The 23,668-nt window shown below is 38.5% G+C and overlaps 1 protein-coding gene across 1 annotated transcript in view; it reads right to left on the bottom strand.

Moving 5' to 3' along the window:
• Positions 1-18,351, bottom strand: part of olfm2a (olfactomedin 2a) — a 42,732-nt gene extending 24,381 nt beyond the window's left edge. The window contains exon 1 of the mRNA XM_030142119.1: positions 18,248-18,351. Coding sequence (XP_029997979.1) covers positions 18,248-18,304 — 57 coding nt within the window. The 5' untranslated portion in view covers positions 18,305-18,351. The remainder of the gene's footprint in view (positions 1-18,247) is intronic.
• Positions 18,352-23,668: the final 5,317 nt, after the last annotated feature.

The following is a 23,668-nucleotide window of genomic DNA, read 5'->3' as shown; positions in this document are numbered from 1 at the left end:
TCACTCTCTCACTCTCCCTGCTGTCTCCCTTGGCCCCCTGGCAGTGAGAAAAATGGCATCATATCATGTGTTTCTCCTTTACCCTGCATGTGTCTTAGCTTTTACTATTTCTGTCTTTCGTGCTTAGATTTGTACTGGTGGCCTCAGAAGTCTTATTAATGTTTGGCCCCACATTTGCACCACATACTGTAGGTATAATAATGTGGTATACGCTGACACGAAAACATGATATTTTTGGTATTTCCACATAGACACACAACAAGGCCTTGTACTTTATCATAAACATCTAAAAAAAATTTACTCTGCTGCTAGCCTGTGGGCATGCTCTATAAAGGGCATTTTTAATCAGTTCAAATGGTGAAAATGCCCACCAACTGCAGAAATGGCAGCATTTGTGCACACCCATGGATGGCAGTAGAGCGCTACAAAGCCCTGAGGCCATAGGGACAAGTTCTGGGTGAGATAACAATACTGGGAAGTAGAAAATGCCAAGCACTAACCACATTCTCGCTGAACACAAACCCACAGCCGGCTACAGTTTTACAGCTGAAATATAGGACTAAATTACACCTCAACTAATTATGCAGAGCTCCTTCATAATGATGCAGAGCTGTTATAACTGAGGCAGTTGGACTACAAACAAACGAAGCCCACGCCTGAGCTCAGGAAGATGCTGGAGTCATCTTGCTCTAAGAATACTGGCTATTTTTCTGAGTCATAATTCATTAATTAGATGATGGACGTGGAGGCTCACTGCCTTCTAAATATATCAAGATCAAAATCAGCTTAAACAAAGCGTGACCTCATTACCATGGCAACTATTTAAATGGCATAAATAGGTTGTACCTCAGGGTTCAGGCAGGCAGACACAGTGGTGTGCTTTCAACATGGAGTGTTTAATCTATTAACGGCTCCTGTGGGCTTTTGATTATGATTAAGGAAACTCATCTGGGCTTTTACATTTTATTACAGGAGCAGTATACTGTATACATGCACTGACCTCTGTATGCACATATGGAGAATACAATCTGTTGAGCTAAATAAGTTCAATAATTCAAGTAGCATTTACCACAAATACATTAAGACACTGTGATATGGCATGAAATTATGACCTAGCATGATAAATACAAACCTTACATGGGACCTAATAATTCTCCATGTTAAGCTTGCAGTAACAAAGCTTGTACAAAATTAGACTTGGGGGGGGGGAAATGTAAATGTAACATACTTGTCTTCAAGAACAATGTGGACAATACGTGACTTCAAATGTACATCTCTATATGTTTAAATGTCGTGTGTATGTGGATATATTTTCATGTACTTCAAGGCTTGCCTGTAATTGTGTACACTTGCTTGAGCAAATCTTTCTCTCCACTGAGCTGTAAAATGTCTATATCATTTTCTAATGGTGGTTACCACAGAGTTGTGTCAGAGACCTGGTTGAGCTGTGACATGCACATGATACTTTGTGTCCAAGTACCATGATCACTACACTACTGTCCTTTATGTAACAGAAATAGGGAACAAAGCGGCTTCACAACACAAGGCTCATCTCAATAGTGCTTAACTACAATAATGGCTGTTAACAGGTGAGAATAAGTCTCTCCCTTGGGAGCATATCAGAAAGAAAATCAATTCTGATTGAGGATACGATATAAGAAGAAGTGTGTCCATGTTGCTGCATTGACTACAACGTACCGACAACATCTTATGTGGAGTTCATCCATTTTCCGACCGGTGTTGCAAATAGCACCTATCTAATGAACAAACAATAGATTCATTGCCAAGAAACCATCATCATATCATGATGCAAGTCTGCAAATCCTGGACAAAGATTTAGCTCAGGCCTCTAAACATCAGACATTTTATCATGGGTCTTTAAAATGTTATGGTAAACTTCTATTCGTTGATATATCTTGTGTTTTTACAAGATGCTCACAAGACGAATTTTTGACACAGCACCATTAACACTACAGCTATTAGGTCTTTTCTGTAAAAATATGTCACTAAGTCAACTAATAATAATAATAATAATAATAATAATAATAATAATAATAATAATAATAATAATAATAATGATGATGATGGATTAGATTTATATAGCGCTTTTCTATGAATACTCAAAGCGCATACAGTGGATCCATTATTCATTCACTCGCACATTCACACTCTGGTGGTGGTAAACTACATATGTAGCCACAGCTGCCCTGGGGCAGGCTGACGGAAGCGTGGCTGCCAATTTGCGCCTACAGCCCCTCCAACCACCACCAACTGTCCTTTTAATAGCCTATCAGAGAGACACATGCAGCGGAAGAACCTATAAACTAAAACAATATTTACATTGGTGTGTTTTCTGCAGAGATAACTTGTGAGATAAACAATACTGCCTTGGTGTCCTTGTTCATAGAAGCCTCATAATATATTTCCCAAACATGCATACAAATTTTATTCATAGAACGATTGATTGCTCCTGATTGCTCCCTTGATTACAATCTTAGCAGTCCATGGGAGGTTATACATTGTTATTTGCTGGGTATTCAGCATGAATGAATCATATATGGCTGAATTTCAGATAGCTCAATCAGGGACAAGCAGGGTGCTTGAGACATGCTAAAGTAAGGCTTTGATCAAAGCAATAGACAAGAACTACACATGGCAATCAGCTGCCATGCATTCTGTAGCACAGCATGGCTCTATCCACTGTTCTGTACCTACTGATGCCAGCAGTACCAGCTGAATGAGACTCGGTGCATCACTTCCTGTGGCAAATGTGCCCATTTGAATTGCCCACACATGGAGACACTCACAAAACACACATGCATATGGATACACATCCACACACAATTACTATGATCATTTCCTGGCTTATCCAACCACCATGGCCTGATTACCAGTGTCACACAAAAACACTCTTTCTTGGACTCAGCAGCAGAAAGCCACTGTCACATCCTGACCTTTTCTCCCATCCAACTAATCAAACGTTCTCTCTGTGTATGGAAAGCTATTCCTGTAAATGAAATAATTACTGCAGCAAACTGGGAGTCCTCAGCCTAATAGAAAGGTAGCTTAGGCTCAAAGAAAGCCTTCTAAATGAGACCGATCCCCTTGGCCACTAGCCTCTTCAAAATGCCCTTCACTGAACTTGCGGTGGCCTTGTTACTATCACCAAGAATAATTCATTTTTTTGTCCAGATGGCGACTTTCCTTCCCTTGACGGCCGACAACCAACTATTCCTCAAATAATAACTTCATCTTAGACTGTACAACTGATGTAATCCCATTTTTTATACATGGAACAAATATCAGCCCTCATATTATTGTTAGTTTTGATTTTCAACCCTTTTTCTTCACATTTAGCGTTACTGTACCTTCCATTGTTCATTTAATATAATGGCAAAGGGCTTTGTCTATTTCGGGGTATGACATAAAAGACTATCCTTCACCTTTGGTCAGTGTCTGTCTAGAGATTATCTTTCCATTTGATCCTTGTCTTGAGTTATTGTTCATGAATGTCAGCAAGTCACAGTATTAAGGTATCTTTGATTAAAGGGCCGATAAAGAGTATATACTCCCTTTGATATTTTCCCTTTTATTGCTTTCTAAATGGAATCATGATCAATATAAAATAAAAGAAAAAATGTAATATTAAAAAAAGTATACATAATGTAAAAACAGTGATAAATATTCACTTATTGTAAGTTGGTATTTGGTAGATGTACCAGGTGTGAGTCAGGACTGCACATCTACCTACTTCAGTTTTACTCTATTCCTCTTTGCAAAACTGCTCAGTCTCTGTTGGGTTGCAAAGGGATTAGCACAAACAGCCTTTTTCAAATTTAGCCACACATTCTCTATTGGACTGAGGTCTGAGCTTTGACTTGGCAATCCCAGAACATTCTCTTTGTTGTCTTTGAACCTCTCCTGTATAGCTTTCACTATGTTTCAGGTTATTTCCTAGCTGGAAAATAAATCTTCCAAGTTGTATTTGTCTTCCAGACTGAATCAGATTGTCCTCCAGGATTTCCCTATATTTTGCTGCATTCATTTTACCCCCCAGCTTTACAAGCCTTCCAGGGACTGCTGCCAAGAAGCATTTCCACAGCATGATGTTGCCACCTCTATGTTTCAGAGAGGGGATGGTATATTTGTGGTGATGCACAGTGTTTGGTGTCCACCAAACAAAGTGTATAGTTTGAAAGCCATTTTGGTCTCCTCAAAACAAAATACCCACTTACAATTCACCTTGGAGTCTCTTACATGCCTTTAGGTGAATTCTAGTTGAGATTTCTTCAGCAGTGACTTCCTCTTTGCCATGCTCCCATAAAACTTTGGTGAACCTGTACAACAGTTGTTTTCTGTGCAGTTTTTAAGTTTGTAAGGATGACCTGCTTTAAGCAGACTTGCACATAAGCCATATTCCTTCCATTCTTTAATGACTAAATAATGATTCTTTAATGAGATTTTGCTGAACTCCTGGAGATGTTCAGTGATTTCCTTTTTACTAGTTATATAGTTGTGAGACAAGTTAGATAGATATTCTCCCGTTTCAAGGAGTGAAATCTATGCAGCTACTTTTTTGCAACAAAAAGGGCAAACATCCAAGTTGGTGCTTTTTATAGACCCTGTAGCTTATCACCATGTCAGGTTGCAGATGGAAAAGATAAGGTCGACAAAAAGATTATGTAAAAAAAAAAAAAACTGTCAAAAAGGAGATGAGAGAGAAACACAGGGAGAGAAAGTGAAAGACAAGAAAACAGAATAATGGATGGTTGATGCATTTCAAACTTCCGGAGGTGATGAATTTACATCTTTTCTGCCACATCTGCAACAACAAAACAGGGCTAGAGAGGAGTGAATTCAGAGTTTGCAGCAACAACTTGTAAAGAAAGTAAACACTGTAATCTTCTGTGCTCAGGAGAAAACAATGACATCTTTGTATGGTAGTATGTAAAAGTAATGAAGAGTTAGAACTAGTCTATAGTCTTGTGTCCAGCTGTTTTGTCAGTGCTCACACAGAGGCCTACATTTGTATCCTCTATCTTCAGGTCATTATACTCAGAGAAGCTGTAACATTTAATTAGGGAGACATTATTAGTACAATACAGACACATTGTGCAGTGGAGAGAAATCCCAAAACAGCCCCTAACTGAATATTGCATTTACAGCCACATCGAGTTATGGGCAAAAAATGGTTAGGAGAAACTTGTAGATAAACAAATTAGCTTGTTACTGCGTGCTTTTATAGAATTTAGTTTTGCTACTGGAAAGAGTAGAACGAATTATTAATATAAACAAACAATCTTGTGTGAGCCAGTGTTCTTCATACAGTCCCCCAACACCCTGCCGATAATGCCAACCATATATCTGTGATGTCTTGGTTGCATTGTCAGACTGATGAGCCACCGATCCACTCAGTGATTACACAAACAAACAGACAGGAGAATATCAACAAACTGAAGAAAATGAGTATACAGAGCAGAAATGAGGGGGCTGTACAATGAATAATTTAAAGGGGTAATATCCCCTGGAGTTAGTAAAGTGTGAGATGAAAAGTGAGGATCTTGGCGAGATGAAGGTGAGGAGGTTGGTTCTAAGGGTAAAAAGTGGCCATAGTGTTTGGTGCTTCACAATAGGGGACTGCATTGGATCATCAGGCTCAATCTCTCAGCCACAGATAGAATGTTCAGCTGCTACATAACAATAAACAGCAAGGTGAATATAGCGATATATCAGGTAGTAATACCTCAATTCAGGTCTCCTCTGAAAATTTCATTTCAGTGTGGGATATGTGCACTTTGAAAGTGTCTGTGTGCTGGTAATACACAGACAAATGGTAGTTGTGTGGTTTTCTGTACATTATATCTATGTCTTTGACTGCAGCATTCCTACTGATGCAGGATATTGTGCAGCATGCTTTTCATTCTGAGCCTGATGTAGATCTATAGTGCTTAATGATGATATTTGTGAGTACAGCCTGGGAGATATGATATCTAAAAGGCCATTCCCTGCATTAATATTCCAAGCAGCAAAAGGAAGAAATTGAACATGATTCATTCCTTAAGGATGTACCTCCTCTGTTAATCGTGCACATATAAATATTTTTATTTGCCGTGTTTAAGACATGGCAATGTGCTCATTTCTCTGAGGGTATATCATTGCTGTCTATTTTTTTATTCCCTCTGGTAAAATGGACAAGAATGCATTTAAAATAAGATTCAACCTCTAAGCATGGGAGATTAGAATGACAGAAACACCATTTAATAATGACTTTGAGAGGATGACACATTCTGAGGACATTCTGCCTCCCACAGATTAAATCAGTAATTTAAATTTTAATGGCACACATGCAAGGCCCACCTCTGCACAACAATTGTGTATGAATGTTTATTTTGAAAAAGCAAAATGTGCACTTTCCTGAATTAACAAATTATCCCTAGACAGTTGTGCCACACTGTAGGTGCATTTAAAAAATATGATATAATGCACACATACCACTCTATTTTAGTTTTAGCTGAGTCTCACTTTTACATTTAACAGTCTGGCTCAGGGATGTCTGAATGGAATCAACACAGATTTGAGCATGTTAGCAAGATATTGATACATACAGCATTACCAGTGTAAAAAAAAAAAAAAAAAAAAAATGTGGCTGAAGTAAAAAGTACTCCTCTCTGAAGATCTCTGCACCCGAACACTGGATGCAGCAGCTACTCAACAGAAAGGAGTAAGAGATGAGAGCTGGGCCTGAGAGGGCCAGTAGCCGGAGGCACTAAGGCTTAAAGAGAGAGACCTCTCCTGAATACCTATTCATCACATCACCATTAGTGCGGCTGAAGCACTCAGCTCTGCTGCTCAAAATATAACAACGATTACTGCATTAGAGCCCATAGCAGAGTCTGACATGATAGGACTATCATTGCCGACTGGCTGATGTACAGCTAAGGCAAGACTTCAGCCGCCATGGCTTTCTCACCCTTTATAAAGCAAGATATAAGATATATATGCTCTATCTTACAACACACTCACAAGCATACACCTAAGAGCAGACAACGAAGTGCAGACTCTAATCATCTTGAGAGTAGGTTTTATCAGAGCATGTCATTTCTTTTTTCCCCTGCCACCCTACATCATTTTCTTCTCTCATCTTGTCTGTCAACACTTCATCCTTTCTTCCTGCTGCTGCCGGTGTCTGTTTTGCCAAAGCGACAGGATGCACATGTCTTTGTTTTGTCATGATCTCACCCGTATTGATTAAGCGATGTGAAGCTAATTAAAGACAATCTGCAAGGGGTGTCAGTGCCAGTGAGAGGAATAAAATCATGGTGATGGAGCAATAGGCCTCTAATTATTATTCTCCTTTTTGTTAGAATAGGAGAGATAATAACCCTGCAGGCACAGTCGGCAGGCACAGTCAGAAGACACTCTCACTGTCTGTTTCCCTCTCTATCCCTGCCCACAATCTCCACTTTTCATTTCCACAAACTCTACTCTGTTTTTTCCTCTTTCTCTCTCTCACTCACTCAGTTTCCAGCCATGCTGCCCTGCTTGGCTACTCCACTGGGCACTAATTCAAACGCAGTCCACATCCTCTCGTTTTGTACTCTGACACTGCCCACCAACCCGGATCTCTACAGCATCTTCACTTCACAGCATTTTTGTGTTAGTGTTACTGAATACATGTTATTTTGAATCCAAAATACTCTATAATATAAAACATATATTTGATGCAATGTTTTTCTTGACTGTGCTTGTTTTTTTAATGTAATAGTTTTAACATAATTTGACATGCATATCCATTGCCAAGAATAAGTAAGAGAGAGGTGGTGCAAATGAATACTTTCTAAAGAATATAGAGAGAAGAGACGTATTTAGTTTTTTGTACATGCTGTCTGTGTCTCTAAGGGCGCAGATTATTGAAAAAAGGAGGTAAAGATGTTGTAGACATTAAACTTGGAGGAAGCTTGTGGCCATTGTTCAAACAGCATACTTTACTTGTATACTCAGTAAATAATCAAAAGCATTTAATAAGTAATGTACTTATTCAACTGCAGTAGGCTACACATGGAACTCGCTTTAACAAAAGTTACGATTTACAGCTTATAGAAACCTTGTATTTTATTAAAACATCAATGCTAGAAGTATTGCATCATTACATTTTTTTGAGAGGAACTGGTGCAGGCCATAATGAACAAGTATGGAATTTATTACTATACATTACTTTATTATTAGAACTATCCAAGCAGTTAGATTAAAATGCCTTCATATTTATATCCCCACATGTCAAAGAGACATCATCTTGGAATTCCTCCCAAGTTATACAGAACATAACTTCGGCAAAAACAACACTACACTACAGAGGATGGGTATTAATGACCTGGTCAGAATGTTCAGAAAATACATCAAAAACCATATACTGTCTGCAATATCCACAAATAGAAGCTCAGTTTAACTCTATCTATCTTTCTCGCTCAAAGCAAAGTCAAATCTAAAACAAATCTAGTACGAAAGGTACTGGTTTTCCAATTAGCCGCATATAACACTCTCTTGTGAGTCCCACTTCCAGATGTGGTGTTCGTTATTATACACTACTGTGTCTGTGTGTTTTGTGAACTTGGAAAAATCCCTGGGGTTTAGAATCAGGCAGCATAATGTAATGTAAGCTGGTGTACCTTCAACTGGAGCATCTTGTTATCGCTTCTCTCCTACATACTAGTGTCTCTATCAAAGGACCTCTCTACCTTCCTCACCGTGGGGCTGCAGAGAGCAACTCTGCCAGTCTGCTTGATATGCAGCAGTGTCTGGTTGCTGCTGGGCTCCCACGCCTCCCTGACTGGAGCCTTTAAGCCTTGGCGCAGTCAGAGAGTACCTCGCTCATCAATGGCACTACTGAGTGGCTGTGACAGTGCCACGTGGAAAACACATCGATTAAATGGTTCCTCTTGCCACCCGCTTCTGCCGCACCGCATAGCTCTCATCCTTCATTCCCCAAAATGAAAGCCCTGCAATTGAGTTAGCTTTCAACATGGGAGGCAATGCTGCCACATTCACACATGGCGTGGAAGAGAGGATTCTGTGAAATAATGGTTGAAATGATCATGTGCAATAGAGGGAAAGCGAGACAAAATAAAGAAAAAGAGACAATAAGGACACAGGAGTTGTCAGAGTGAAAAAAAAACATATTGTAGTCTTCAGAGTTCATGCCAATTTTTTATTAGTCCGGATTTTTTGTCAGTTGCTGATATGCCTCTCAAACCCCAGTATAACAGGGATCTGTAATTAGAAATTTCAAAATGAGAACTACGCTTTCAAAATTCATGATGGAGAAAATCTGACACGAAAACCAACCAGTATTGGGGGAAAATAAGATTTCCCAGGAGTGTGGTATGTTGTCCAGCCATGTGACATCGAGCAGGTGGAGGCAGAATCTATGTCTGGTGTTTGAGAATGCATTACACTCTCTGATATGGCATGTGTGTCTTCCGATAAAAAGGAAGAGATGTGAAGAGTACCGTTCAAGTAGCAGCTTGCCCAATCTGCTCAGTCTTATGAAAGCTTTTGTATCAGAGCAGGAAGAGGAGCTCTAGGCGCAACAGCCATATTTATATTCCAATCTTCTACACAGAAACCCACATTGCCAGGCTCATAAAAGATTCATCGAGCAGGGGAAAGCAAGGTCGTACAGAAAACTGGTCAGGAGGTGCCTACTGCAATGCAAAAAAGAGCAGATGGACACAAAAATAACACCCACTGGGTAAGTCCCACGGTGGCAGTTATAGGGTAACGTGTGTTTTTTATCCTTATTACTGGTGGCAGTGTGTCCACCTAACGAGATGATCAACCATGTCACTCCTCTAATTGGCATCTGTCATTCATATTTTATATCCTCAGAGCCTCAGCCATGTTTGCTCATATCGATTCCATGCATTGTTTGACTCTTTGTCTTTTGCAGATCACATTGCTGACATGTTTGTGAACTATAGAGCAAAGGGGAGAGAGACAGGCAGACAAAGACAATGACTGTGTGTTAAAAAGAGACTGCATGTGCGCATGCATGTGGGTGCCTGTTCTGGGTGTTGTCAGAGAAATGTCACTCTTGCTTAGAGTCACAGACATAAACCTCTGGGAGTCCTGCACCCTCCAGCATACTTACACAGAAGGAAAGAGAGAAAGTGGGGGAGAGAATGTGATATAGGGATGATATTTATCCCACCAGTCAAGCTGATCCCTCCATACACTGTGTCTACTGTTGACAGTATATATACATATGCTATACATTCATTTTATGATACACAAATATAATATTTTTTAGAAATTACTACTGCATCAGTCAATGTATAATTATCTAAAAGAGGGACTAATGGTCAAAGAGAGACACTGTAGGCTGAAAGGGGACATGCGAAAATCTATTTTTTCTTTCTTCAGGATTGTATGAAAAGTAATCAGTCCCCGAGTGTACAGCTGGCTGCTGGTTAGCTGCCAGGGTAACAATGTCTGTACAAATGAGAAAGCTCTAACAACTGTATTTAGTGTTCAGTCCCAAAAGACTTTAAAGACCTTTGTAATGACGATTACAAGCTGCCCTAGAGTCAGCCAACTCAGTCCATGGGACTGTAATAGTCATTTTAGGACAGCAAGCCTTCGGGTTTTCCAACAAGACAGAAAAACAGCAACATGGGTCATTTGGAGACCACGCAACCCTGAAGGATACTTAGTGGTCAGTCTGAATTAATAACTGGAATCCAAAACATAAACTAAATACCAAGGCTACCAGACTTTCGTTGCTGACTGACAATTCCAGGAGTGACCAATCTGTCTGGTGACATTAGCTAAATATTCAAACATCCTATTGCAGTTAAATATGTTTATGTTTGCATGATGTCAAAGCTTCTGTTAGTATTGATTAATTTGTATTGAGTCAGAAAGGTAACGTCTGTTTGCATACTTACAGTACAAAAAGGGCAATGAAGATGAAAGAGTAAGGTCATGCAGACACACCCTCTCTACCTCAGGGAGCCAAACATGACAGGCACAATATTACTGAGAGAGTCAGACCACTGACCCCACATGCTTCTCTACCCAGCGTTCCATCTGTTAACCAATTATCACGCAGGCCGCTGCTTGCTTTCATGGCTCATCCACGGCACTGCTCTAGTAAAGTCAGTCACCCATTTCACCCTGGGCCTCACTGCAAAAAACCACACTACCATCATCACACACTAATATCACCCCTGTGTGAGTCATGATCACACCACATTTAGAAAACTGACCCAGAAACAGGTACATGATCATCAAAAACCTAAACCACTCACACAAGCACACAAGCCTTCTTCTCCATTATAAACCCACATGCTAAGTACCCGTTATTACCTAATAAAACAAACACATTATACAAACATGTATTTAGTTTCTTGTAGTTGTAGCAACTCTGAATGTCATGTTAAATATAATGATATTGAAAAATTAGATAGTAAATTATATGTAGTTGCAATTGTGCACCACAGATACAAAGAAAATTTGTCATTAAATTACAAGTACTAATCAAATCATTGGTGATTTCAAATGGGTTATATCTGATTTTGTTTTTTGGGGGGGAGTTCAGTAAAAGCCATGTAGAATATAATTAGTTTGTTGCTTGTGAGCTACATACTTTAGAAATACTTTAAGATCACAATGTTCAAATATAAATCAAGACATTCTTTATATTCTTTGATATAATTTGATTTTGAATAACTTTTAATAAAAGTAGACACAAACTAATTTAGGGTTTATATTTCCAGACTGAAATTCATGTTTTCATTTCATGTTTTTAGGGCTTCTCAGCTTTATTTCCATCTTAAAGCATTTGTACTAAAAATAATCATATGCAACATTACTTGAATAAAGAATTTTGAAAAAATTACATTACTGGTTACGTTTCCGAAAAGCTAAGGAGTCTGTAATATATATATATATATATATATATATATATATATATATATATATATATATATATATATATATATATATATATATATATATATATATATATATATAAACTTTAAATAAAACTTTAAATAAATGTCAATCCTTTGTGGACAAAATTATGTTCCCAGAGGTAAGACCTCATTTTGTGCATCCCAATAATGAGTTGAATTCACATCACTCTCACACAAGCACGCCTCAGATGATGAAGCAGCGGGCTACATGAAAGCACATCAAACATTAAGATGAGGGAATGAACAGCAGACAGCACAAAGGCTCAATAGCTCTCTGTGCTCCATCCTCCTTTCTTAAGCTGTATCTCTTTTATGAAACAAATCTCTTTACAGGAGTAAGATTCTGACTCACACAATGTGGTATCATCATGGTGCACTTCTTCGAGCTCTACTCTAATCAGTCATGACACAAGCACATACTATTCAATCTCCTCAAGCAGCACTGAATCAAACATAATGCAACCTCATTATCTGTAGCTGATTGTGAAACGGCACCTTTGTATATTAATGGGGAGTGCATGAAGGTAGATGTGGCCATATTGGCCAATGGAAGCCAATCTTCACACCCACTCGCCCTCAGAAACATGATTGTTACTGACTGACAGGCACAACATAACAAGTAGGTTATGAGGTGTATTTCTTTTTTTTTTCAGGTAGAGCTAGAAGTGAATTATCACACATCATTGCTAAGGCTCAAATCATGAGTGATTAGAAATGTCAGGACTATTAAGTAAAAACATATGTTATTTGCTCTCATCTTCTGTTGAAATTAAAGTTGATGTATGTGTTAGATGTTGACCTCCTAATTATGTGTCACTATGCAATATTAGTAATTCAGACAAGCACCGGACCTACCATAGAATGTCAAGGTGATTTTAACAGTGTGCATCTTTCTTGTCAGTGGCAGATTTACACCCCTACTCCTGCAGCTTTTCATTTGTTTAATTCTCGAGGTGGAGGTTATGCTGTAGCTTGGCAGAACACACCCTGTCCAGCTTGTTTTCTAGCGTCCTTTCTTGTGGGAAACTGCTTTCATGTCACTGCTCCACAATGACTGTGATCCAGCGTTTAAGTCCTCAGCATTTATTAAGGATTTTACCACAGCGATATAAAGCTAATATATTAATTACACAGATAAAATTATGTTTTACAATGTTTGAGGAGCTTCCAGGTTTGGCAAAATCACTATGTAACAGCCTTCTGGCATAGTGACAAGGACAAGAATTTACCACAAGTGTCTCGTTTACACTCATGGTCTGAAGAGGGCCATTATTGTGATGTTGCTGCTTTGGGCTCACTGGACAGGCACAAGGACAAGAGGTTTCTTACCAAAGGGTCACTACCCATTCAGTGGATTATCTACAGCCAGTACAACAGTTTGTTGCACCTTACTCTCATTCTTCTTCAGTTCTTGTACTCGCATATGAAAACAATCCAAATAGTGTTAGCATCATGTCAATTCACTGCTTTGGCACAGTCAGACCTGATGTACAGTTTGTCTTTCTTTGTCATTTAATTGACATAAACAAGTGGAGTTATTGCTATTGCATTTACAGTCACAGAAAAAAATATTAGACCATCAAAAGTCATCAAAAACAATGGTTATGCAATTAAGTGCTAACTCCTGTGTGTATCATGTGACTAAAACAGACAGAAAAGAAAACATGGAATGCCTAAAAGCACTGTTTTGTCGGTACAGTGTCATAGATATTGATGTAAGAACTTAAGTGATTTTCATTATTATCAAGAAAACCATGGAAAATGGATAGATATCAGCTCACAAATTAAACTCTTATGACCTATTTTTGTTGTTATCATTGTATTTGTCCAAACAAATGTATCTTTAGTTGTACCAGGCCTTAAAAATGAACAAGAAATTGAAGAAAACAAGGAGTGGTCTGATAATTTTTTCTGTGACTGTATGTTGGCTACTGTTTCATTGCTGTCAATAAAACAATCTTAGTACAGTGGTACTTATATTGTAGAATTAAACTGCTGTATAATTAGTTCAGAGTAAATAAGCTAAATGTGCCAAATGATGCTTTAAAGCAACGTGATTTACAAGTCGTCATTCCTTTACAGTAGTTTCCGTTTAGCTATAAATCAACGACAGCTGGGTGTGCTTCTGGTGCAATCATGACACAAGTTTAGAATGAGGAAAAACAGCTTAACAGAGTCCTGAATGGTCTGTTGGAACTGATTGGTTGTTGTGATCCCAATTTCTTGAGCAAGTTCTGTCTCTTCTTTGAGACTGACAAGCAATTAGGTTTCTTTCCTGACTGCACTTGGTGTTTAAACGCGCACGCGCACACACACACACACACACACACACACACACACACAAAAACTCACCAAGAAAGTGTTCATTTCTGTCACTCTCTGCCATGGTAGGAGTCTTTGGGGCCAGACATCTTAAACCAATAATTACATTCTCCAGGTTCTCCCTTGCCCCAATGGGACCAAACCAACATTTTTTGCCTTCAAACTTCAATGTGAATCTTTAAAGTACATGAAACAATCTTTATACCTAACAACTTAAGCTGGAATTGAGTCACTAAAGAAAACAACAAATCAAAGGCATCTTTTATCCTCTTGTACAATAATACCACAGTCATGTTTCAGATTTAATTGTTTGAATCAGTGGTAGGAGCGGATTAGTAGAGCACAGGTATTTCTGGTCTGACAACATTTTCTAGATACATACCCCTTTGAAAAATGTTACTTTGATAATATTTAAATACTCTTTTTAGAACAAAGAACTTATATTTATTCATGAAGATCCAAGGCAACTCTCACCAACAAAACACAGCTGTCATATTTTGATAAAAGGCATGTAACACTAACACTGAATTTTACCTAGGAACCACTTAAGAAACTCTTGTCAAAATGACAGCAGCAGCAAATGTTATTTCATTTGTCTGCATTTTCCAAAATACTTCATTAATAAACATAAATATAAATAGGATACATCCAAACAAAGAAGACTTGCAATATACACTGCTGCCCATAAAGTTGGAATAAAATATGTTCACCTCTTCTCATGAAATAATTGGGACAAAGTGATTTATTCTTCATAGATAAAGTGCAACTGGGGCTCAGTATGTAATCATTGCACCTAGTCAAGGGTGATTACTGATGTGTATAAATAGGAATAAAAAGAGGAATCTGTCTGAAAACAAAAGTATTGCACCTTCGTTGCCAACAGTGCACATGTAAAATTTAATATTACATTTTAATATTGGCTAGACTAAGAAAATGCTCTTTTCATAGAAATCCTTTTCATCCTGTTATAATCTTCACTAAGCCAACATACATTATATATGTAAGTATAATGACTCCTAATTTACAGTCATAATGCACACTTAAAATACTTTAAAATAAAAGTGTAGCTCTACACATTATAGAGGGGTAAGAAATCTGATTTGATCATCAAATCCCTTTGAATGTCTAGGACTTGCCTGAGGGTTCATTTTAAATTCTAATGCTTTTACAGATATATTTTATAAGTTTTGAATACATTGCAAATATTTAATTTTTTTTTTTAATTTTTTATTTATTCTATCTGTTCTTAGCTTTTTTAACTGGAAATCATAGCATGTATCATGTATGCATTATGCCATATGTACAATTACACACAGACAGACACATACAAACACAAACACACACAGACACACAGACACACACACACACACACACACACACACACACACACACACACACACACACACACACTTGTGTCAATTTGTCCTCTTCTGCATGACTTAATGTGCATACCATAGCAAGACATCTGTACCAAGGTCAAGCAGGTGCCCATCTGTATCAGTAACATTAACGACCCCTGGGCTTTATGGGTAGTTAACAAACACATGCATTGAATGAATAACTGCATCTGTCTTATTAAAGCCCTCTAAATATTTCAAGGCCTGTGCTGACATTATGGCCATAAATATGAATATCTCAACTCAGTTAGAAGAGAGAGTTAGCCTTATTGCACCAGATGCAAGAAGTCATCAATTCTTTATGTTTGCAGTGCGATCTTAGAGAGCTGGGCGGCGTCATATTTTCTTTTATTGCTTTAAATATTTAATGCAAACATTTACAACAAATTGTCCCCTAAGGCCAATTACTGTATGAACCCAGTGAAGATGGGAGATGGTAAGAGGTACTAGGATATGACAGTAAGTCATCAGCTACATTTTCAGTGTCACATTCAACTGCTTAACAGTAACATTCATTCTATTTCATTTACTGACGAACACCCATGGTGCTGCATTGATGTCAGGGTGGACTATTTGTGTGATTTCCACATTAAGTCCTTGAACTTCAAATGTACTTCAAATAATGATTAGATTAAAGCAAAAAAAAAAAAAAAAGCTAACTTCAGTTTAAATCATTTTTAGTTACAAACACAGATAAATTATTTACTTTAAAGAAGGCTAAAGCAATTATGCTTCATATGATGTGATTGATATGCTGGTTTTTGTTTTTATATATATATATATATATATATATATATATGATTGTTCAATTTGAGCCTAGGAAGCTCAACCACATTTTTCAAACCACTCAGAATTCAATCATTTTGCCTTCCTTTAATATCAACTGCTCTATACATGTGACACTTTGAACCGAATACACAGGAGCAAGGTACAACTCGCTCAACCACACACCTTAAATTATACCTTCTAGTCCTTTTAAAGGGAAATGGTGATGTCCACTCATGAGAAGACATAACATATGAATCCCTGTTATAGCATTACTGATGAAACAAAAAAGCTGTTTTTCAGCTGAATTATAATGCAACAATGGACCAGACCTCAATCAATTACAAATAGTGATAGATTGTTCTTTTCATAGTGACCAACGACTTCGCATAGTATACCTAACACATTAAGTTTATGACCTTACAAATCAAACACCCAGGGACCTACAGAACAAACCATCCAAAATTGCATTCATCATCTGTCTCCCAAATTCCCAACAGTCAACTGCTTGAAAGAGCTCCTTAAAATAGAGTATATTCTTCATTGCTACAGTATTTTTATGTTGTAAATACACCATACATAATTTATATTTAATGTTTGTTTGTTTTTGTCTCTTTTTTTTTTTTTGGTGGCGTTTGGCAAATAGTGCATTCACCAACGTATGAGGAGGCGCTGTCCGGGGTGCTAAATTGACCGAGACTGCTGTTTTAACCGAAGGCACGATAGGCGCTGTCCGTGGTCCTGAATTTACTCACTGCTATGTGTAACAGAAGGTGCAAAGCGGGGCTTTCCAGCGAATAGATTTGTTGATTTGCCACTATATTTACACACTAGATGACAAGCGAGTTTACCTATTGTATCAGCAAACATTGGTGCTGTACTTTCTGCTAAAGGTTATGTGCATTCTGACCAGCTGAACGTCCACAAGTTCAAACGGATCTTACTTGACTGAAAGCTTTTCTGGGTCAAATAATTTATCGTCCTTCACTTCAATTTACAGCTGTCACATCAAAACTCGTCATTTTACTAAAGGAACACGGCTTTTCTTGGGTGTCATGCACCACAGCACCTCGCATATATGGACGCACATCACACATCTCCAGAACCTACAACCATTTGTTGGCGCTGGTTCGGTACACTTCTAATTGCGCTTGGCTTATATCCACAACCACATACCACACATACTATACAGCCTGAAAACAAGCTGTCGGCACTGAAGTGTTGTCGCTCATGACGTAGTTCTTTCAGCAGAATCATCTCAACCAGATAAAGGTTTTCTTGGGGAGACCCCTGACCTTTCTGTTAGTGATGCAGAAGTAGATTCGATGCTCTATAAACAACGACCTTCCGGGCAGGGTCCAGAGCCTATGAAAATCACTTGTCGAGCTAGGGGAAATTATACACTTTATCATTTGCTACTTTGAAAGACATCTTTGTTATTTAACCAGCATTTCAATCTTTACCATTAATTACCTAAAGATGAGGCAGTCTAATAATGTGTAAGAGGAATTTCCAAAATTAAACTGCAAGTGAAGTGAGTTCAGGTGGGTCGGCATGTTCACTTATGATCGTGTCCACTCTTAACTTCTACACTGCCCTTGTTCTCCTCTGTACACTACACATCTCCAGAAGCACATTAATTTACGCCTGTAATGCTGCACCATGCATTCCACTCTTATGATTGTGTTGCTTCTTACTTGAAGTACCCACATTTGAGAATTCACACATCGGCAGACAGTAACTTTTAAAGCAATCTTATTCAAATCAAGCACGCATTTGTCGAATCCTTACCTCACAGGGCATGACAGCTAACATCACAAGCAGAAACATAGCACTGAAGAGATGCATCCTGGTCGAAATGATAGCGTCCCAGCCGACACCAGCTCCCGCAGTTCTGCCCCCTTGTCCCTTACTGGGGCGGTTTCTTCAGATACAGAGGGATTTCTTTAATGCTGTGTCGGCTGTGCGCCACCAACCTCATCACCAGGACGCACGGCAGCCCTCTCTGGCTCGGTAAAGCAACCAGCCGCGTGTTTTTTGTGAAGCATAGACTCTTTTGCGGGTAGCGAAACAAAAAAGCTCCAGTCTTCTATATGGAAAACTCTTCAAATGCTGTAAATGGCCGAAACAGACAGCCAGCGTTCCCCTCGGTCCTGCACAATAACTGCGGCTGAGCGAGGCGAAGAGCAGAGGAGAGTCGCAGAGGTTGGAAGGTGACTGCTGTGCTTGCAAGGTGCCGACGCTAGGAGCAGCACGTCTATGTAGTTGGAGCCCACAGAAAGTACCACTCTTTGATGCAGCCAAGCTTAGCCGTACTATGCGCGCGTGTGTATGAGAGAGAGAGAGAGAGAGAGAGAGAGAGAGAGAGAGAGAGAGAGAGAGAGAGAGAGAGAGAGAGAGAGAATATGATAGATAGATAGATAGATAGATAGATAGATAGATAGATAGATAGATAGATAGATAGATAGATAGATAGATAGATAGATAGATAGATAGATAGATAGATAGATAGAATGGTCTTGCAAATGTTTCTCTTACAATGGCAGAACTGACATTTAGCAATGATAATGTCTTACTGCTTATAAATCCGATTGTGGCTGATAACTCTGTATACTGTGAAAGATAGAGGATAATGGTTGTCAAATCGGTATTAATACCATCAATTCTGCGTGACGCATATCCAATTAGTAGATGCCAAATAGAGGGATTCTCTAGGGTTTAGGGAAAAGATAAAGATTGTCCTTTTCCCATCACAATGAAGATAATTAATGTTGTAGGCTTACAGAGATAATTAAATAATGGTTAGGCATTTTGAGTATTTTCCAGACCAGGTAAGACTGTGAATAGGTGTGCACACAATCTCTCTTTGGTAATGAAAGAATAGTGGCCAAGTGGTTTTCCTGCATTTTGACAGACTGTTTGTGGCCTCTGGAAATCCCATGAATAGCAAAACAACCTAACTTAGCTTGAAAGAAGAAAATGTGTTTCAAAGGCTAATACACATCATGTCACCTGTGGCAAAAACCTTCAATGACTGACCAGTGTCAAAATAGCCGAAACAACAAACACTTTGCATCATAATTCATTTGGACAAATTCATAGAGATAAAGCACTATACATGCAAAAGCTGAGCAGATGCCAAGTGTTTTATTGTAAGTGATAGTTGGATTGCAATGCAGTAATGTGAGTTCATGGTTTTTGATGTGCAAAGAAACAAATGTTCACTCTAGTTCCCCCCCACCCCCTGTATGTATGTATGTATGCTCAATATAAATGTTATTCCATGTTATTCCCTGAGGTTTAGTTTCCCATGACTTTTAATGCTTAGAAGAGTGGGATTAGTGCATAGTGCATTCAGAAAAAAATTACGATCAGGGAGTGATACCCTGGTTCTTTATGGTTCACATAGCTTTGACATTCTCCACCCCTGCTGCTGCCCTCAATAACACCATGCACAACCCTCTATTTTCCCAGTTGGAAAAAAACAGAAGAAGGCGAAATGAGTAACTGAAGAGAAGCAATGGAGGGGTGACAAGACAAAAAGGAGAAAACAAGATAACAGGGATTATTTGTGTTTCCTGTGCTATCATTTTCAACACAGCTTTTGTCTTTTACAATAGCACACCCAGTGTTTGGAGGTTAATATTTAAAACGTATTTCACTGCAGACTGCAAAATGAAACACAAATTGATTACTCAAAGTGTGTAATGTATGAATGAATGTAGAATTCCCACAATGCTGGTACCTAAAACAGAGTTACTCTGAATGTATATTAACACTGGCTGTAGGGATGCAGACAATGAAGGCTATATGTAAACACAACAGTAGTGGGATGTGTATGCCAAAGAATGAAAAACCAATTTTCTTAAACTTTTTATTTTCCTCATCATCAAGAGTGACTGAAAGCCAATAAACCAAGATGAAAATATTTTGTGGATTTATCTTTCCATATTAGAAAAGTTTGCTTTTACTTAGTTTCTTAAATAAATGTGTTGTTAAACTTAGCATGCAATCCTCAGAACTGTGTAAAATGTGAATAAAAATAGAATGTAATGATTGGTAAATCTCTAAGTCTCACACAATAGAAGATATAAAATACATGCAATGTTATTTTGAAAAATTGTACCATTTTAACAAAGATATAAGATAATTCTCAGTTTGGTGACAGCAACATGTCTATCAAAACTTGGAATGGCTTTTTTAAAAGGCTGGAAAAGAATCTGGCACTAAAATGGAGCAGCTGGAAGAAGATTTTGCAAGTAATTAGGTTAATTGTGAACAGGTCAGTAACATGATTGGACATAAAAAATGTATAATCTTAGAGAGGTAGAATCTGTCAGAAGTAAAGATGAGCAAAGGTTCACCAACGTGCGAAAAAAACTGTCTAAAATTGTGAACCAATTTCATCAGAATTATGTTCCTCAGCATAAAATTGTGAAGACTCAATATCTCTACATCTGAGTACATAATATAATCAAAAGAGCCCAAGAAATCTCTGTGCAATGGACAAGGCTGAAAATCAGTTTTTGAATGCCTGTGATCTTCTGGCCCTCAGATGGCTCAGCATTAAAACCAGGCATGATTCTTTAATGGAAATCATTGCATGGATTCAAGAACACTTCCACAAATCATAGTCTGTGAACAGAGTTTACAGTTTACCATGCCACAAATGCATGTTAAAGATGCAAGATGCCACATGTAGCCATGATCCAGAAAGGAAACAGCTTTCTCAGAACCAAATCTCATTTAAAAACTAGAAGCACTCGGAGAGCGCAGACCTCCGCCAAGGCTGATCAGTGGCCCCACCCCGTGGGCCCCCCCACGCCAAGGAGGTTATGTTTTTGCCAGGGTTTGTTTGTTTGTTTGTCTGTCTGTCTGTTTGTCTGTCCGTTAGTGTGCAACATAACTCAAAAAGTTATGGACAGATTTTGATGAAATTTTCAGGTTTTTGTTGGAAATGGGCCCCCCCCGTGGGCCCCCCCACCCCCGATCACCACCAAAATGTAATCATTTCTTCCTTATCCCATTTCCAACAAACCCTGAAAATTTCATCAAAATCTGTCCATAACTTTTTGAGTTATGTTGCACACTAACGGACAGACAAACAGACAGACAAACAAACAAACAAACAAACCCTGGCAAAAACATAACCTCCTTGGCGGAGGTAAAAAAAAAAAAAAAAAGGACCCAAGAGGTACAGGACCATCCAGCTTATTGCCGGCACTCAGTTCAAAAACCTGGTGGTATGGGGGTGCACTAGTGCCCATGGGCAGCTTGCACATCTGGAAAGGCACTATAAATGCTGAGAAGGAAAAGCCTTGCATACTTCAGCAAAGCAATGTTAAACCACATACTGCATCTATTACAATAGTGTGGTTTCACTGGAGAAGAGTCCAAGGGCTGAACTGGCCTATCTGTGGTCCAGACCTTTCACCAACTGAAAACATTTGCAGTACCATTTAGTGTTTTTTCTTAGTTCCCAGACATTTATGGGCTGTTGTTAAAAGAAGATGGGATGCTACGCATATTTCGGGAGAAACTGTTTCTCAGTTTAAACATTTGATGTGTTTTCAGTGTTCTATTGTAAATAAAATGTGGGTTTAGGATATTTGGAAATCATTGCAAACATTCCAGCACTTCAAAGAACTGGAGGTACCCCACCTGCCTTTGACAGGGAGACTTCAGCCCCCACAACACTCTAGAGGATTAATTGGATACATGGATGAATGAATAGATGTGTTATATTTTACACTCATCAAAGAAATAAATGTATCAGGACTTGATTTTAGGAATTCTAAATTATTTTTGCAGCTAAATATAATAATTTGTGTTCTAAATACAGTCGATAAATACATATAACCTTGTACTCTGTTACCTCCTAATAATGACCATATCTTACACTATACCTGTGCTCACATAAACACAAGAGTATGAGTATGAGCCTGAGACTAAAATGAATGACACAGCTGCCAGGATGAATAAAAATGATGCTGAATCATTACAGGAGGTCAGAATGAGTGTGTGTTTAACAGCCATACTGAGAAAATATACTGTACTAATAGATCTGTCCCTTTTCCTGGGCCTCTCGCCCCTCCTCTCTTTCAAAGCCTTGGTACAGTTTAGATACCCAGGGCATTGAGGGAACCAGGGAAATGTATTTTCAAATGTGTCCAAGAAGGTCAGTGTGGAGAAAAAATAAAGTTTTAGGGCTACAGTGTGTCTAATCAGGCAGACAGGCAAATTTGGTCTTTTTCTTCCTGTCACCTTACATGTGATCTTACTTTGTTAGATAGATGTGAGGTTAAAATTATTATTTGTCCTGTGTTTTTGTCTAGTTTCTTTCTGCCTCTGTGAAATCATCTTCACCTCAACTTCTCATTGTTGGCCTCAGTTTATGTATATATTCTAGACCTATGGTTGCTTGATCCTTTTTTTCTATTTATGTCAGTTTTGTGTAATATATGTTACCTGAGGCAACATAACATGTCCACTTGTGCTTGTGTGTGTATGTGAGAGTGGAATCTAAGACACTGTGAGACTGAACTATTGTAGTGCAAGGCAAAACAGAGAGGAGATCAGTGTTTGTTCATGGTTAAAGTGGACATTAGATGAGCAGATGGGTTCAGTGACTGACTGATTGTACATCATCACACAGATATGCACTGACTAACTGGGTTTCAGGAACCTGAAGTACATGGAGAAGCTCCATTCATCTAGCAAACATCGCAGTCTGTCCCATAACCGAGCTTTGCATAGTTATTGATCTTCGTAATGTCACTGTTACTGCTGGTGCTGGTGAGTTATTATGCAATAGGAATGAAAGACCATATGCTTCCTGAAATGTATGGAAAATATTGAATTTCGAAGGCATGCAGGATAATGTTAAGCTGATAGATTTCTTAGTCTTTGGCTTAAACACACACAAGCTAATTTATAACACACAAAAACACTTCACTACAACATGTCAATAGATGTACAGACAGAAAATTGTTAATCCTGACCACTCCTGCAAACATAACAGATATACAGCCAGATATTTAAGCCATCTTAAAAGCCTTATGCAAACATTACAACACCATGCATCTCAAATTTGACAGTGATGCTTCCTAATGAATATCTAATCAACTTCTGCCTGTGTAAACAGCATGATGCTCCTCATTCCGCATTCCCAAGACAATGTCTTACAGAGCTGAATGGACTGCCACAGCTCAC

This window comes from Sphaeramia orbicularis, chromosome 8 (genome assembly GCF_902148855.1).
Source record: "Sphaeramia orbicularis chromosome 8, fSphaOr1.1, whole genome shotgun sequence".
NCBI lineage: Eukaryota > Metazoa > Chordata > Actinopteri > Kurtiformes > Apogonidae > Sphaeramia > Sphaeramia orbicularis.
The sequence above is the reverse complement of the archived record's forward strand: the minus strand, read 5'-3'. Positions and strand labels throughout refer to the sequence as shown.